At 39.0% G+C, this 16,478-nt stretch overlaps 1 protein-coding gene across 1 annotated transcript in view; it reads left to right on the top strand.

Annotated features, from left to right (window-relative positions):
* LOC143297466 (peptidyl-glycine alpha-amidating monooxygenase B-like) overlaps positions 1–16,478 on the top strand; it is a 46,144-nt gene that overhangs the window by 8,388 nt on the left and 21,278 nt on the right. The window contains exons 10-23 of the mRNA XM_076609865.1: positions 205–255; positions 1,019–1,071; positions 2,315–2,526; positions 3,980–4,068; positions 4,966–5,020; positions 7,347–7,437; positions 8,926–9,008; positions 10,453–10,530; positions 11,072–11,123; positions 11,478–11,545; positions 12,007–12,090; positions 13,791–13,867; positions 14,374–14,424; positions 16,085–16,137. Coding sequence (XP_076465980.1) covers positions 205–255; positions 1,019–1,071; positions 2,315–2,526; positions 3,980–4,068; positions 4,966–5,020; positions 7,347–7,437; positions 8,926–9,008; positions 10,453–10,530; positions 11,072–11,123; positions 11,478–11,545; positions 12,007–12,090; positions 13,791–13,867; positions 14,374–14,424; positions 16,085–16,137 — 1,097 coding nt within the window. The remainder of the gene's footprint in view (positions 1–204; positions 256–1,018; positions 1,072–2,314; positions 2,527–3,979; positions 4,069–4,965; positions 5,021–7,346; positions 7,438–8,925; positions 9,009–10,452; positions 10,531–11,071; positions 11,124–11,477; positions 11,546–12,006; positions 12,091–13,790; positions 13,868–14,373; positions 14,425–16,084; positions 16,138–16,478) is intronic.

Genomic DNA, 16,478 nt, shown 5'->3' with positions numbered 1-16,478 from the left:
CACACATATATACACACTCCACACACGCATATACACACTCCACACACACACACACACACACACACTCACACTCACACTCACACCTGCACACCCTGGCATATACTCACAGATGCATGTGCATATGCTCTGACATACACATACATTCACACACACACACACACACACACACACCATTATGCATGACTGTGGCTGTATGTTGGACAGGCCTTTTATCCCTCCAATGCCAGCATTGAAGTCAAGCCAGGAGACAAGCTGGTAAGTCAAACATTATCTTGACTCCTTTTGATTTGTTCTCTGCTGTCGGTTAATCAAAACAAAAACTTACCTGTCGTGAAGTTCTGATAAGTGGTGTGTAACATTGAAAATACCTGCTTTTGCTGTTGTGATGTGATTGATGTATCATTTACCTGCAGTGTGCACACAGGTGTTGTGACTGGTAGGAAGGGTATGGGGTAGGTGAGTGTCATGGTATGCTTGGTTTTGAGATATAAAAATAAGACATGGAATAAAAATATAAAAAGATGAAAATAAGATAAGGGATGCATGTGCAGAGAGAATTCTCGTTTCGTGATCTTAGCATTTGACAGACGTTTGGAGACATTTAGACATTCTCAGGTTGTTTTTTATGTGTTATTATGAATGTATTAGCATTGAACTCTTTGCATGCCCATGACATGGAACAGAGGTAAATCAGTGTTGCTGTGTCCACATGTAACAGATTGAAATCGGTGTTGATGTTATGCACGTGGCCTGGCTTTCAAGGTATTTTGGCAAGAGACAGAAACAGTTAATATTTGTCTTCCTTGCTGCTTTACTGAATACGTTTTTGGTTGTGTTTGTCTTCCTATAACCAAGGCATATCAGTGTTGAGCACTACTGGAGGTGTACATCCAGCTACGATGGCTGTAGACTTTGTTCAGTTACACATACTATAAAGTGACCCACTGGTACAGACTCCAGTAGAGGTCTGATTCCTGTCCTGTGCTAACAGCTACCCTGTTCATCATTGTTCTCACAGGTGGCCCGCTGTACGTACAACTCAGTAGGCATGGACCATACAGTAAAAGTTGGGTAGGGCTTTTTTCTCTCTCTCTCTTTTTCCTTCCTTCTAGTTCTTTCTTCCCTTTCAGTCTGCCTTTTTTTTTTCTTTGGTTGTGGTAGTGTTGTTGCTGTTGATGTTGTTGTGATCTTGTTGCTGATGTGATGTTTGTGGTGAGCTTGTTTTTACATGTATTGGATGTTTGGGCTACTAGTACACAAATAATAAAATGATCCCAGATCTTTGAAGCTATGCATTACTTTGCGTGAATTAAGTTTTTAGTTGTAGGTAGGCTGGTCAGTTGAGAGCCTGAATAAGTGAATTAGGGTAATTGTTTCTTAAAAAAACAAACAAAAACAACTTGCAGCTGACTTTATTTGGCTGTGGCTGTATCGGCTAGGTGTCAGACTTCTGGCCCAGAGTTCACCAGTGATCAGGGTTCAAGGCTGCTTTTTAGCATGATGTTGAGTCCATGGAAAAGGTACTTTAGTCTGGTTTTTCTCACTCCAGCCAGGTGTACCTTACTTTGTTGGGGAAGGTTAAAACAGCAGAAGGAAAGGTTTGGGCCCTGACTTCTATGCTAGACCTTAACTGTGGATATTAATTGTTTGGTGTAATCCCCACATCTCCTCATAACACTCACAAGCACCTGATTGTGTGAGGGCAGGGATCATTGTCTCAGATCTCCCATGTCACATCTGCTGATGCCTTGATCACCTTTGTGTACAATACTCATGAAGAAGATGAAATATGCATGTGAACGATTCTCCATTCCATGTCAGAATTTGACAGTCAAAACATGAACATACCTAGCCTGCACACCTGTGGAAAATGACTACAGCTGCTCAAATGGCAGGGCAGTAATGGTCATACATGTATACACTCAAAGATAAGTGAACATTAAGAGTTGTTTCTTACAAATGCATAAGAAGAAAAAGTATGAAAATAAGAGGGGAAACAAAAGTAAGAAATTTAAAAACTATGAAAAGAGTATATTACAGTGTAATTACAAGCACATATCTGACTATTTAAGTTGAAGAAAACAAGCATTCAGTACCACCCAATTATCAGACTCCATTTTGTTTTAATCTACAAAACAAAGAAAATAAGTTTATCAGTTGTTCAGCCTGCCATCTTATTCATAATGTGCACAAACACCATTTCAAGGCTGGAGACGCAAAGTTTATCCACTCTTCAGCCTCAAACTTATCCATAACCAAATACCTTTTTCAAGATCAGAGACATAGTGAACTCAGTGTGTGTGTGTTCCCTCAGGGCGACAGGGAGGGATGAGATGTGCAACTTCTACATTATGTTCTACACGGACACTTCAGTGGAGGAGCCGTCAGGTCAGTGTGGGGGATCGGACTTTGGGGATCTGGTGAGCAACTTGCCCGCTGACTCTGACGTGACACTGCCACCACAGCCATTACTGGAGGCTGAGGCCCACGGTCATCACCACCACCATCATCCCATGGGGTCGTCAGGTAATACCACCTCTCTGCACAGCCTGCAGAAACAGCATGTGAATGCCGTTTTATGAATCAGAATGAGAATCGTATGTAATGTCATGGAAGCCATATATAAAGGTTTATAGGCACAGCAACAATGAAGGGTAAAACCCAACCAAACTGTGTATAAGATGTGTGAGTTCTTACCTGATGTACACTTTCAGATATTCCTATATGAACTGTACTTGTTGAGGCTGCTCAGGGTGGTATTTACACATATATCTGACTGCATCAGGAATACAAAATTTGTTAATTCAGACTGTATTGTTTTGTAAAACTTCTGAGTGGTTATAGCTGACATTTTTGTCAAGAAAATAATACTTATCTTCTATTACACCACAGATTTTGCATACTTTAACATATTTGTCTGAATCTATGTATCTGCCTCTTTTCATGTTGAGATTGTGTGCACTTATCCTTGAGTAGGTCAGATACAGTTCAAGTCTGTATTCTTTTGTGATATGTGTGTGTGTACGGTAAGTCTTGAGACAATTGTGAAGCTTGTTAGCACTGATAGTGATGCCACAATCCCCCCATGGGGATGCCGGGGTTACTTTCAGTATAAACAATAAGCCCATCTTCCGGAAATTTGAGACTCGCTCAGCACAGCTGAGAGACAACACTTCAGGGAGCAGTTGAGGCAACTGCAGCCAAGACTTCTATAAAGCTGGTTTTGGTCCCCAGCAGTTTGGATGGCCAGTGTTTGCCAATGCCTTTCCCTGGAGTTTTTTAGTTTGGCTGCATTGATGGTCTCTGAGCAGTGCCAACTTCTGTCTTTGCTGGTGTTGATGGCCTGCACGTCCAACTTTGTGTATGACTGCTGCTGCATTGGGGAGGGCAAGTCCGGATTGCTGTTTTCCTGCAGTCTTGCACAAGGTTCACAAAACTAATGCCAAAAGATAGCCATTGGAGGGCGGAGGGCGGTTCCTGACTGCTGTCACTCCCTTTATTGGCAGTAGTCTGCCATTGTTGGACGTGCAGGTTGTTGACTGAGCATGAGGACTGGCCGCCTGGTGGCCTTGACTACCACTGGACTTCTACAGTGAAAAACAGTATCTCACAATGCAGCTGACTACCTCCATGAAAACAACTGGACCTTCATAGAGAAAACAGCTTCATCACCACAGTCAGACTACCATCTGTACCATCATGACCTTAGGAGCTTCATGCCAATTGGTCGTTAAACTCCACCAGCATCTGGAAATTCTGTCTTAGAAATGTCCTCTTTTCTTTACTCTCTTTGTTTCTGTTAAGAAAAAGGCATAGCCCCAGATATAGAAAACCAAAGCCCTGATTTAAAGGAGAAAACCATAGCCCCAGATTGTAAAAAGAAAAGCATAGCCCGAGTTAGTACTTTGGTTTATCCCTGGACACAGTATGGTGCAATGTCAACATGCTGTGTTTCTCTGTGTTGTGCTGGGTCTGGCAGCTTCAGCCACAGTGAGCAGCGGAGGTGAAGACACTGCTGGCACCATATACCTAAAGGACATCCTGATGAGACAGGCCAAACCTTCCCAGGTAGGTTTTTGGTTTTTTGTTTGGTGTGGTTACATTTGAGTATTTATTGCATTATTTTTTGTTTTGTTTTGTTTTTTGGTGGGTGGTGGATCTTTTGTTGTTTTTTATCATCCAGGGAAAATGGTTTCTAGTTAATTTTGGCAAGCAATTTTTCTCTTCTTTTCAGGGTGTATGTGGGGATTACACCAAACATACACTCCATATCAATGGAGGTTGAGTTGAACCAGTTGCTGAAAACTGGTTTTAGATTGGTAAAATGTTTAGGCTTCAGGAAAATATAAGTTGTGAAAATAGGAATATAACATACCTGTAAAGCATATTAGCAAAATTGTTGAAAACATATGGTGAAGATGATCACTGTCTGATTTGTAATGCTTTATAAATGTGCATGTGTGTGTGCATGTGTTTGTGTGTGTGAGGGAGAGAGAGTGCCATACATTATATACAGTGGATGGAAACTTTTGATTTTATTAATTGAGCATTGCATTGTGTTTTGTTATGTAAAGGATTGTTATGTATGATAGGTACAATAATTGTTGTGTCAGGTATGATGGTTTTGTGAGTTTATGAATGTGAGTTACTGTGTTTACTTTGATTTCTGTGCAGTGTAATACTTTTAAGTTTTTCCTTTTGAGTTTGAATATGTACATGTTTTACCTGTCAGTTTTTATATTGTACAGGGCGATTGAGCATGTTTTACATGGACAGATGCTGTAAAGATTGAATTATTATGATAATTGTGCAGTTTTACAAGCTGCAGGTTGTGGACATTGTGACTGACACACATTTCAGAGCTTGTTATTGTGACTGACTGTTCAGAAGTGTAGTTTGTAGTGTTATTGATAATGCTGAACACATTTTACCAATGAATGAATATTGAATGCATCGATGTTGCAGCCTGATGCTTATTTGTGCACTGGATACGATGTGGAAGAAGATGAAACTTATGTAGGTGAGTGACTGTATTTACATTTCAGTGCTTTTTGTGTGGATTACAAAAGCACGGATTGTTTGAAAGGAATGTGCAGTTTTTCTGATTGTTCAAAGAATCAGCAGCTTTTTTTTTTTTTTTTTTTTTTTGCCTCTGTTCTTCAGCATTAAAGTTGCAGTAAGGTTTTCTGATGGACCTGGAGCTGTCAAAGCGGACCTGTTATTGTCAATTTTCCTAGTATTATTTAACCGCTTGTCTGCTGAAGCTTGCTGAAATGAGATCATTGTGGCATGTGTTCGATGTACAGTAACTTCATTTTGCATACTTGTCAATGATTATATTTTTTTTTTGCTGATCAAGAGTAATGCAATTATAAGAGGAGGAAATCCAAATAAGGATGTTATGACTGAAATCCTGACCTACAACTACAAGCTCTGCCTCATCTCAGAGAAGTGACAGTCCTTCACTGACGAGCATGCTCATCAGCAGTGGGCAGAAGTTTGTGTGAACAATACACAACTTGTATTTTGTGTGAACAATACACAACTTGTATTTTGTGTGAACAATACACAACTTGTATTTTGTGTGAACAATACACAACTTTTGTGTGAACAATACACAGCTTGTATTTTGTGTGAACAATACACAACTTGTATTTTGTGTGAACAATACACAACTTTTGTGTGAACAATACACAACTTTTGTGTGAACAATACACAGCTTGTATTTTGTGTGAACAATACACAACTTGTATTTTGTGTGAACAATACACAACTTGTATTTTGTGTGAACAATACACAACTTGTATTTTGTGTGAACAATACACAGCTTGTATTTTGTGTGAACAATACACAACTTGTATTTTGTACACATGTTGTATTTTGTGTGAACAATACACAACTTGTATTTTGTGTGAACAATACACAGCTTGTATTTTGTGTGAACAATACACAACTTGTATTTTGTGTGAACAATACACAACTTGTATTACAGAGCTCCTCCTCTGTTCTCTGTGAACGGGATTATATTTTCCTTTCTCTGTCTCTTTTAGGGAGGGGAGGTCATCCCAACATCCACTCTCTTGTGAAATTCATTGAAGAACATAAGAAAGTGCACTTTCTTTAATTTCTTTCTTTCTTTTTTTTTTTTTTAACATTTTTTAAATTCCATTTTGATAGGTTGACATTTTACAACAACAACAGCATCTTAATGGACATTTATAAAGAAGAAAAAACAAACAAAGAACAAAAAAAAACAAAAAACAAACAAACAAACAACAGCAAACACCATAAATACTCTGACAGAAACAGCCAAGCAGCTGGATTATACACTGGTTGGTTATCATCATGGAGTATTATCATTCATTTCTTAAGATCTTACACAAGCTGTCAAGGAATACAAACTGTCAAGTATCTTAGAACATGTTCACAGCAAGTGAACACCTCAATCATTTCTTAACTTTCTTTAATTTCTATCTTCACTTGCCGATTTGATATAATTTAGTGTAGGTTCAGGTAGTGAATGGTTTCTGTGTGTATACATACTATTGTCACCACCAGACAGTATGAGATAACAAGTACTGTAAGCAACAGTTCCATATATAAAGGGGTACATGTTCCTGGGAATGGAGGGTTATTTCTGATCACCTGTCTGAACTCAGCCAAAGGCCACTGACATTTACCATTTTAAAGAAATCCATAGAAAACAATCAAAAACAAAACAAGCATAATCAGTGACATTATAGTATTTCAGAGTGCAAATTACTTAAATGTTGTTATTTTTTGTTGTTGAAAATCCAGTCCATTTGTTTCAGTCTGTCTTCTTTCTCTATCCATCTCCCTCCACACATACCCACCCTCAATTCCCCCAAAATAACCTGACAAATAACAGAAATAATGTAACAAAGAAGGAAATGATTGAAAACTCAAGACCAACAACAACAACAAAACAGCTAAAAACAAAACCAGCAAAAGATTTTTCCAGACATTTTACTCAAAACAAATAAGAGAAAAGAAAGAACAGGGTTTGGAAAGCTCATGACTGATTCATTTCCACCACTGTTTAAAGTTGCTGCTAAGTTAATTCAAATAGAGTTATGTCATTGCAGCAATCACAGTAATATATTGTATAGGTGGCGCTGCTGCTGCTGATGTTGTGTGGGCACATGGATATATGTTTGTATGTATGTGTGTATTAGTGTGTGCATGTGTCATGCATGCATGTGAGTACGTGTGTGGTTTGCGCATCCATGTGAACATTGGCAGATATGTGTGTCAGTATGCAGGTGCTAATGTGCATGAAAACACCCATGTAAAAAGTTGAGTGTGTATGGTGGCTGTGGTTTCAGTGAAGTTTGAGGCTCTGGCCAATGCTGACACCGCCCATCACATCCTGATGTACGGCTGTGAGGACCAGGCTGCCAGTTCTGATGACATCTGGTAGGTTCAGATCATAATATAACAATAGAGGTTAATGAATTGTTTTTAAATAAAACATGAACAAAATGGGCCATGCTCAGCGAACTTGCACGCACCCATACACACAAGCCCATTGAAAATGTAGCCTATAATCTCCTGTAATGGAGCTCCATGCGCTATACACACTTCGTTGATGCAGTTCATACACTAACATACACACACACACACACACACGTAAACAGTCATCCACACTTAACACACAGCATGTAACATTGCCAAGGGAATGCTTATCAAAATAAATATGTCTTGGGACTGATATTTAGTTCACTCATCACAATTTGGAGCATTATGCAGACTGGATGGCATTGAGTTCAAATTCTTGGGGAGCAGTGAATGTGAACTTCTTCGCGTCACTCAAAGGAAAGAAAATATGAAGAACCACCGAAGTGACTCAGCAGCAGTGCAGGGTCTCCTCTGGTGTGTGGCCTCCTGGCGACCAAACATCGATGGTTCCCTGTGGACTGCTGTTTCTGGAACTGCGACGGACGAACCCGGGTGTGGCCGTGTATGGAGGAATCTAAATGAGCGGCATGGGAGTAATGCCACTGAAACGGTGCTGATGAAGGGGCAGCAAAAAAAAAAAAAAAAAAAAAAAGAAGGAAATCCTCAATCCTTACTCTGTTTTGAATTTCTGCAAGACAGCCTTCAATCACTGATACTGTCTTAAGACGTGTTTGTCATGAAACTTGCAGTAGGGAGGAGAGAAGGATGGGTGGAAAGTGGTTAAGGTATAGATTCAAAGTGGTTAAGGAATTGCATAGTGGTTAAGGAATTGCATAGTGGTTAAGGAATAGATGCATAGTGGTTAAGGTATAGATTCAAAGTGGTTAAGGAATTGCATAGTGGTTAAGGAATTGCATAGTGGTTAAGGAATAGATGCATAGTGGTTAAGGAATAGATGCATAGTGGTTAAGGAATTGCATAGTGGTTAAGGAATGGATGCATAGTGGTTAAGGAATTGCATAGTGGTTAAGGAATTGCATAGTGGTTAAGGAATGGATGCATAGTGGTTAAGGAATTGCATAGTGGTTAAGGAATGGATGCTTAGTGGTTAAGGAATTGCATAGTGGTTAAGGAATTGATGCATGTAAACCCACATGGGTGTGTGTATGAGAGAGAGAAAGAGAGAGTGTTAAAAAAAAAAGAAGAAGAAAAAAGGCATAGAACATAAGCATTTTTATTTTTTTTTTTTGTTTTGTTTTTAATTTTTTAAAAAGCTAGCGTCAACCAACTATGAAATATAGCCCAAAGGACTGCAATATACCTTCTGCAGTATCAATTAAGAACATCTTGAAATTGTCAAAAATTCATTCAGATGAACTCTGTGACAAGTCAGACACAAAACACTTATAAGCTCTGGCATTCAAATGTCATGTGCTTGCTAGACATAGGTTCCCCACGTCGGCACTTAACATCTTTGCTGAATTATGTATGTGTGTGTGTTGTCAGGAATTGCCCACCCATCTGTCAGGGCAGAAAGCAGATCATGTTTGCCTGGGCCAAGAACGCTCCCCCCACACAACTTCCTGATGGTGGGTTCAGGTGTAACAGCCTCAAACTACCCCCCTGATGGGTTTTACACCGGGGTCATTTGTGACTAGTTAGGACTGACCCCTCCCAGATAGAAATTACCCCCATTTCTGTGGGTTTAACTCTTTCCATACGAACGGCAAAAGAGATGACATTAACAGCGTTTCACCCCAATTACCATCATCAAAATATTGCAAGCGGAAGGCTCTTATACTGGAGACGTGAATGTTGACAAAGAATACCACAATTCTGATGACGAAAGCTAAAGGTTGGGTCATTCAGACACTGACTGGACATCCGAGGGGTCTGTGTAGAGGAGAAGAGAGGACTGTCCGTACTGAGTGAGTTAATCAAACCATTGAAAGAGGAAGGGGGATCGTTCTGGGCTAGCCTTTACAGGCCCTCCTCTCTGTAACAACAGAAATAAACATGGGAGGTTCTACTTTAATAGCCTGTATTGATTCTGAATGGGCCAAATTTTCTCCTCGGGCTCAGGTCAAGCTATCCTAAAATTACTCTCCTGTCCATTGCAAGAGGGGTTGGGATGTAAGATCCACCCAGGGATTCAGTTATCACTGGTTGAAGTTTACTCCTATGGGTCACTCCGGACTATTCTACGCAGTCCTGGGGGCTGATCTGGGCTAAGCAGATTTTATCCTTGTGTAAAATTCAACAGGGATACAAATAGGCTGCAACACCAGTATTGAGGGTGTGGGGTCCTTGGGCTGTCTGCTGATTGATCTGGCTTTCTGTGTGAGTTTTGGAGGGGAGAAGTACATCTGTTTGTGTGTGTGTGTGTGTGTTATGTGTGCGTGGTATGTGTGTATGTGTGTGCGTGGTATGTGTGTATGTGTGTGTGCGTGGTATGTGTATGTGTGTGGTATGTGCATGGTGTGTGTGTGTCTGTGCATCTGTGTGTGTCTGTATTTTGGGGGTAGTTTGGTAAATGAGTGGATAGGAGGGAGAGCATGACTTTCTGTGTTCTGCATTTTGTTGTGTTATCTTTAAATATTTCGTTATAAAATTTGTGTTTTGTTTTAACGAAGAAGAAAACAAACCTTGCCTTTATTCCCTGGCTTAAATTTCATTAAAGTCCCTTTTGTACTGGTTTTTTTTTTCACAGAAGACCTAGATAGGTAGAAACCTATGGTATGTTTTGTTTATGTTTTATCAAGATTAATGAAGTAAGTTGCTTCTATCCTTACTGTTGGTGAATTTTAAAATTGTATTTCTGTTGCAGTTCCAAACAGCAAAGAAGTGTTAAGAACACCAAATTTATTTTATTTTAATATTTTTAGATTCAGTTTGGGCATTCTGAATGAGTCTTCATGGTCTGAATGTTTATTTTCCGTGAATGTTATAGCCTTTTTGTTTGAGAAAAAAATGTTTGATTTTGATGTTTTGTTCCTGTTTTTTTGATTTCCCCTTTTTGTTTGTTTTTCCCAGGAGTGGGATTGAGAATAGGCAAGAAGACATCAATCAAGAAAATTGTGATGCAGATCCACTATGCTAAATCATTCAAAGGTAAGTTCACATGGCAGTGGTTTGATCAGCTGCAGTGCTGGTCCTGGTGTGGTAGTTCAGTAAACAGGTCACAGAGTTACTTTTTGGGATCTAAGTGGTCCTTTTGATTTAAAAATAAAGGTTGTGCTGTGGTGTATTTCTTATAATCTTTAGCAACCTGAAGGAAAATAGAAATAATTAATAAATTTAGACACTCACATGCTGTCTTTGACTGGGACAAAACAGAAACTGGCAGTGATTTTTTACATTGTCCCAGTTTTTATTTTTGAAAAAAAAAAAATTTGCAGGCATGCACAAGGGAGTTTTAACAGATGACATGAACAATTACGATGCTTTTGTTTTCTGCTTTGTCTTAGTTTTTGTGTGCATTTTGTAGACATATCAGGGATTTTTTGTTTCTTTTGGAATCAGTGATAGATGATACATTATTGGGCATGTTGATACCTGTGTGTTGCCAGATAAATCATAGGTGTTATGTGTGAGTGTGGCAAGAGCAGAGTTCTGGTTGTGATGTTTGGTGATGATGATTTTTGTGTTTCAGAGGATGAAAATCCGGATTCGTCTGGTATACGTCTCCATCTATCTAAGAAAAAGTATGTTACTTTTTTCTCTGTGTGCGTATGTGTGTGTGTGTGTGTGTGTGTGTGTGTCTGTTTGCATGTTTGCATACACATATCAGTATAATATTGCAGTCTGTACATATTACTGCATGGTATGTGTGTGTCCATGTGTGTGTGTGTCCATGTGTGTGTGTGTGTGTGTGTAAAGTAGTTCAGCAGTTCAGATGTTCATTTGCCCAAACATCTCTGCATCCACAGCTCCCATGTGTGTGTGTGTGTGTGTGTGTGTGTGTGTGTGTGTTTGCATGATAGAGAGGGAAGGATAGAAAACAATTACCAAGAAAGAGACAAGTGAAGGTGATAATATGTGTTGTGGTGATGTTGCAGACAACAGTATGTGGCCGGCGTGTTTATCCTCTTCTCCTCCAACTTCGTCGTCCCTCCCAACCAGGAAAGTAAGTGTTCAGGTGAAGTGGCCAGATCACTTTGGTGTTGGACTTACGATCCAGTGATCAGGATCAGAGGCCCTGTTTCAGCATGGTGTGTCCTTAGGACAGGCACTTATACTCAGATTCTCCTCACTCAATTTGTTAATTTCACATTTACGGATCAATCACTGCTAACCAGCGCATTACATGAAACTCAGTATATATCACAAATTGCTAGTCTGTTCATTTTCAGTTTTTAGAAAAGTATGGGTTGTATAAACTTTATTGCAGAAATTTGCATGCTAGGAATTTTCCGCAACTTGAAATTTTTTGGCAAATTAAGAAACAAAAACCAGCATTTTTTTTTTTTGTTTTTTTTTCAAAGTAAACCTCTTAAGTATGTATTGCACATCACATGGGAAAATTGTGTGGTGGTTAGGTTTGCAGCAGGTGTGTTAGAGGTGACAAGTGATGTGGACTGTGTGCAGAATACCATGTGGACATCAGCTGTGAGTTCAAGGAGAAGTACAGCATTTTCCCCTTTGCCTACAGGACCCACGCCCATGGTCTAGGTAACTAGCTGTACCTTTTGTGATAAAAAGTAATGATAATACTAATAGTGATAATAATTATATTGCAGACTGATGCTCAATCCTCCCAGGCAGGATGTTTCTGGCATTGACAATAAAAAGTTATACATACATAAACATTCATGCATTAAACATTCATGCATTATTTATCTATTTATTTATTTTATTTTCATTATTATTATTATTAATTTTTTAAAATTATTATTATTCTTTTTTTTATAATTATTATTATTTATTTATTTATTTCATTTCATTTTTTTTATTTTTTTTATTTTTTTATTTTGTATTTTATTTTATTTTATTTTATTTTTTTTTAATTATTTATTTATATATATATATTTAAAAAAATTTTTTATTTATTTATTTATTTTTTATTTTTTCTCAAGGCCTGACAAAGCATGTTGGGTTATGCTGCTGGTCAGGCATCTGCTTGGCAGATGTGGTGTAGCTTATATGGATTTGTCCAAATGCAGTGACGCCTCCTTGAGCTACTGAAACTGAAACTCATGCATACACGAACAAGTATGTGCACATGCAAACAAACACACCCATGCATGCACACACATAACCAGCAGATTTATCAAAAAGTCGGCAGTCAGAATGGAAGAGATGTATTTTGAGAGACTTTCAACTGAACTGGGAAGTCTGCGTGACAAATTGGAAGGGTGATTTGAAAAATACTACTGAAAAAAAACTACCAGGGTAGGAAAAACTGCATCTTCCTTCTTTATGCCTAATTTACTTAAGTCGCTTGTGACCTGAAATAACAATGTGATAAGTGTAGCAGGAATTTTTTGTTGAACTTTTGAGTGGTGTAATTGATTTTTTTGTTTCTGAATAAAAAGTGATGTGTTCTTAAGAGGAAGAGGTTTAAATAAACAATGATGATGTGCAATCTGACCTGTAAATGCTGAAGCAATTACAAGTACCAGTTTTTAAATATTTTGTATTCAAAGTGTTTCTTTGTAATTCATACAAGGTTCATAAGATTTAAGGACTATGTCATAAAAGCAGACATAGTTTCATAAAATGTTTTTTTTTTTAAAAGTCGGCAAGAGATGATTTGAATTATACATGCTGCATAATTTTATTTTACACTCATCTGTTATTGAATACACAAACAGATGTTTCAGGTACATGCGCATCATTAATGGTTTGAAATTTAAAGATTTGATGTTCAGGCAAAAAAATGAACAGTAATTCAGTGTTTTATAAATGATAGCTGTGGGATTTTTTTCCAATGTAAGAAGTGCATGTGCAAGAAAGCACCTCTGGTTATTACGAGTGGTGCTCATTACATGTGCAAGAAAGCACTGCTGGTTATTATGAGTGGTGCTCATTAAGTGTGCAAGAAAGCACATACCTCTGATTATTATGAGTGGTGCTCATTAAGTGTGCAGGAAAGCACCTCTGGTTATTACGAGTGGTGCTTATTACATTGGCCAGGGTACACCACTGTTTGCCCCAAAAAATCAGCATTGCTTCACGATGCCCACAAGAAGAAAACTATGCAAGTTCCCAATATGAACGCAGTTGATAGCCATTTCTTTGCCAGGAACTCAGTATCATTTCACCATGCATGCATCCAAGTGGTTCTTAAGTTTTTGTGAACCCTATAGGTGGTGATTTTCTACACATAATGGACATGAGAATTATTGAGAATGACTTTGTGCTTTTGACAGGCAGTGTGATCACAGGCTATCAGCACAACGATACTGGCTACCACCTGATCGGCAAAGGCAACCCCCAGTGGCCCCAGGTCAGTCTGTCTGTCTCATGCACACACATATGCACACATTCACACACACACACACACACACACACACACACACACACACACACACATTCACACACACACACGCACATGCACATGCACACACACATGCACACACATGTGCCCACATGCTCACACACGTGCACACGCACATACATCTACTGCACACACATACGCATGCACACACACATACACATATGGGCTCACACAGACACACTTATGCATATGCACACACAAACACATGCACATTCATAGAGGCATGTATGCACACACTCACACACGTATGTTGACACACACATGTTCGTGCCTTGACATGCATACACATACATATCATATGTAAGCACATATACATTGAAGCATGTATGCGCGCACACACACACACACACACACACACACACACACACTTGCTAACACTTACATATGCACACATATTCATGTGCGTACACACAGAAATACACTGTTATTAAAAAATGTGGCTGTATGTTGGACAGGCCTTTTATCCCTCCAACGCTAGCATTGAAGTCAAACCAGGAGACAAGCTGGTAGGTACATCTTGACTGCTTTCGTTTTGTGCTGTGCTGTCATTCAGCTGTTACTAAAAAGAATGTACCTATTATGAAGTTTCTCATTTCTTATTAGTGGTGACTAAACATTTGAAATATCTGCTTTTGGTGTTGTGATGTGGTTGATCTATGATTTACCCGCAGTGTGCGTTCAAGCGTGTTAACTGGTAGGAAGGTTGGGGGTGGGGAACATGAGTGTCGCAGAATGCTTGATTGTGAATTAAAAAGACCAAAGTGTCTGGGGATACGTGCGCTATTGTCTCAAGCTCTAAGCACCTTAAAGACTCGTTGAGACATTCACTCATTTTCAGTTTGTTTTTACATTCATTTATAAATAAGTGAACTGCAGGGCTACAGTGAGTATTGGAGAGATGTGATGTAAAGTGTTGTGTTATCACATGTTATGATATTATTGTGTTATCATTGAATTCTGCATGGCTATGAAGTGGAACAGAGGTAAATCAGTGTTATTTTGTCCACATGTAACGGAGTGAAATCGGTGTTGATGTTATGCAGATGTCCTGGCTGTCATGGTCAGTTCAGCAAGATACAGAAACAAAAACATCTTCAGTGCCTTATGACATATATGTATACGTCATGAAAAATGCATCTGTATTTGTCCCATGATGTGTGTGTATATATATATGTATAGATCTATAGATATAAATATATGTCCTCGCCATTTCATGATTTTTCACAGTTACATTTTAAAGTTGATGTGTCAAAAAAAGCCACCAGTCAGAAATCTTGATATGTCTACTTTCATTATCTGCAAGGAGCAACAGCCACTCACACTCTGTATGGTAATTACTGGGTATTATTGTCAGTACCCCTCTCAGAAAATTTCAAGATGGTGGATGATGAAACACAAGCTGGCTCTAGTGGCTTGAAACAGCTGTGTGTTGCAAACACCCTTTGTGATTTTGTCACCCAAGATGTTGCACAAGCTTTACAGTTCATTGAAGAGAACACATTGTGTTTGATAAATCTTGTCAGTTGGTTCACTTGATGCGAATGAAGGTGAGAGCAATGATTTGCAGAGAGGGTGGAGGGTGGGGTCATTGTAGAGCTATAAAAGGAAACAGAGAGTGTACAGGAGGCCAAGAATAGCTCTGTGGCTGACTTTGAGTTTACCTCTAAGACAACACACCCCTTTATTTAGGGTAAGGAGGGAAGGAGGTGTTTGATGTACTCGTGGCATTATTTGATTTGAGTAGGCTTCAGACTATCAGAAATTGAAAAGCTCTTCATTTTCCTTTTTAAACAAAGTATGGGTTGTGTATACTTTCTTGTAGAAGTTTGCATGCTTCATTTTTTTGTTCATTATTACCATTTGCAACCAAAAACCACCTGGCAAATAGGAAGCACATGGCAAAATAATGCCCAGCTCTGAAGAGGTCAATGTTTGCCTTCCTGTAACATTGCTGCTTGCTTTAGTGTATACTTTTTGGACGTGTTTGTCTACCTGTGGCCAAGGCATATTAGAGTTGAGCAGCACTGGAGTTGTACGTCCTACTATGATGGCTGTAAAGTTTGTTTAATTACACATACTATACCATGACCCACTGGTGCAGACTCTGGTAGGGGTCTGATTCCTGTCCTGTGCTGACTGCTACCCTGTTCATTGTTGTTTCCACAGGTGGCCCGCTGTACGTACAACTCAGTAGGCATGGACCATACAGTAAAAGTTGGGTAGGGCTTTTTTGTGTTCTCTCTCTCATGTTTTTTTTTCTTCCTCCTAGTTATTTCTTTCCTTCCTGTCTTCATTTTTTTCTTTGGTGGTGATGGTGTTGTTGCTGTCGATGTTGTCATTGTTGTGGCCCTATGTTCTTGTTGCTGTTGTGATGTTAGTGGTGAGCTTGATTGTGTATGTATTGGATGTTTAGGCAATACACAAATAGCAAAGTGATCCCAGATCTTTGATACAACATATTACTTTGCATGAATTGATCACTGATCATCACCCTTCCCAAAAAGGGCAATCTCCAGCAGTGTCAAAACTACCGCACCATCAGCCTGATTAGTCATCCCAG

The sequence above is a fragment of the Babylonia areolata genome, chromosome 22 (assembly GCF_041734735.1).
Source record: "Babylonia areolata isolate BAREFJ2019XMU chromosome 22, ASM4173473v1, whole genome shotgun sequence".
Lineage (NCBI taxonomy): Eukaryota > Metazoa > Mollusca > Gastropoda > Neogastropoda > Buccinidae > Babylonia > Babylonia areolata.
Note: the sequence above shows the minus strand (reverse complement) of the source record. Positions and strands in the feature narration are given on the sequence as shown.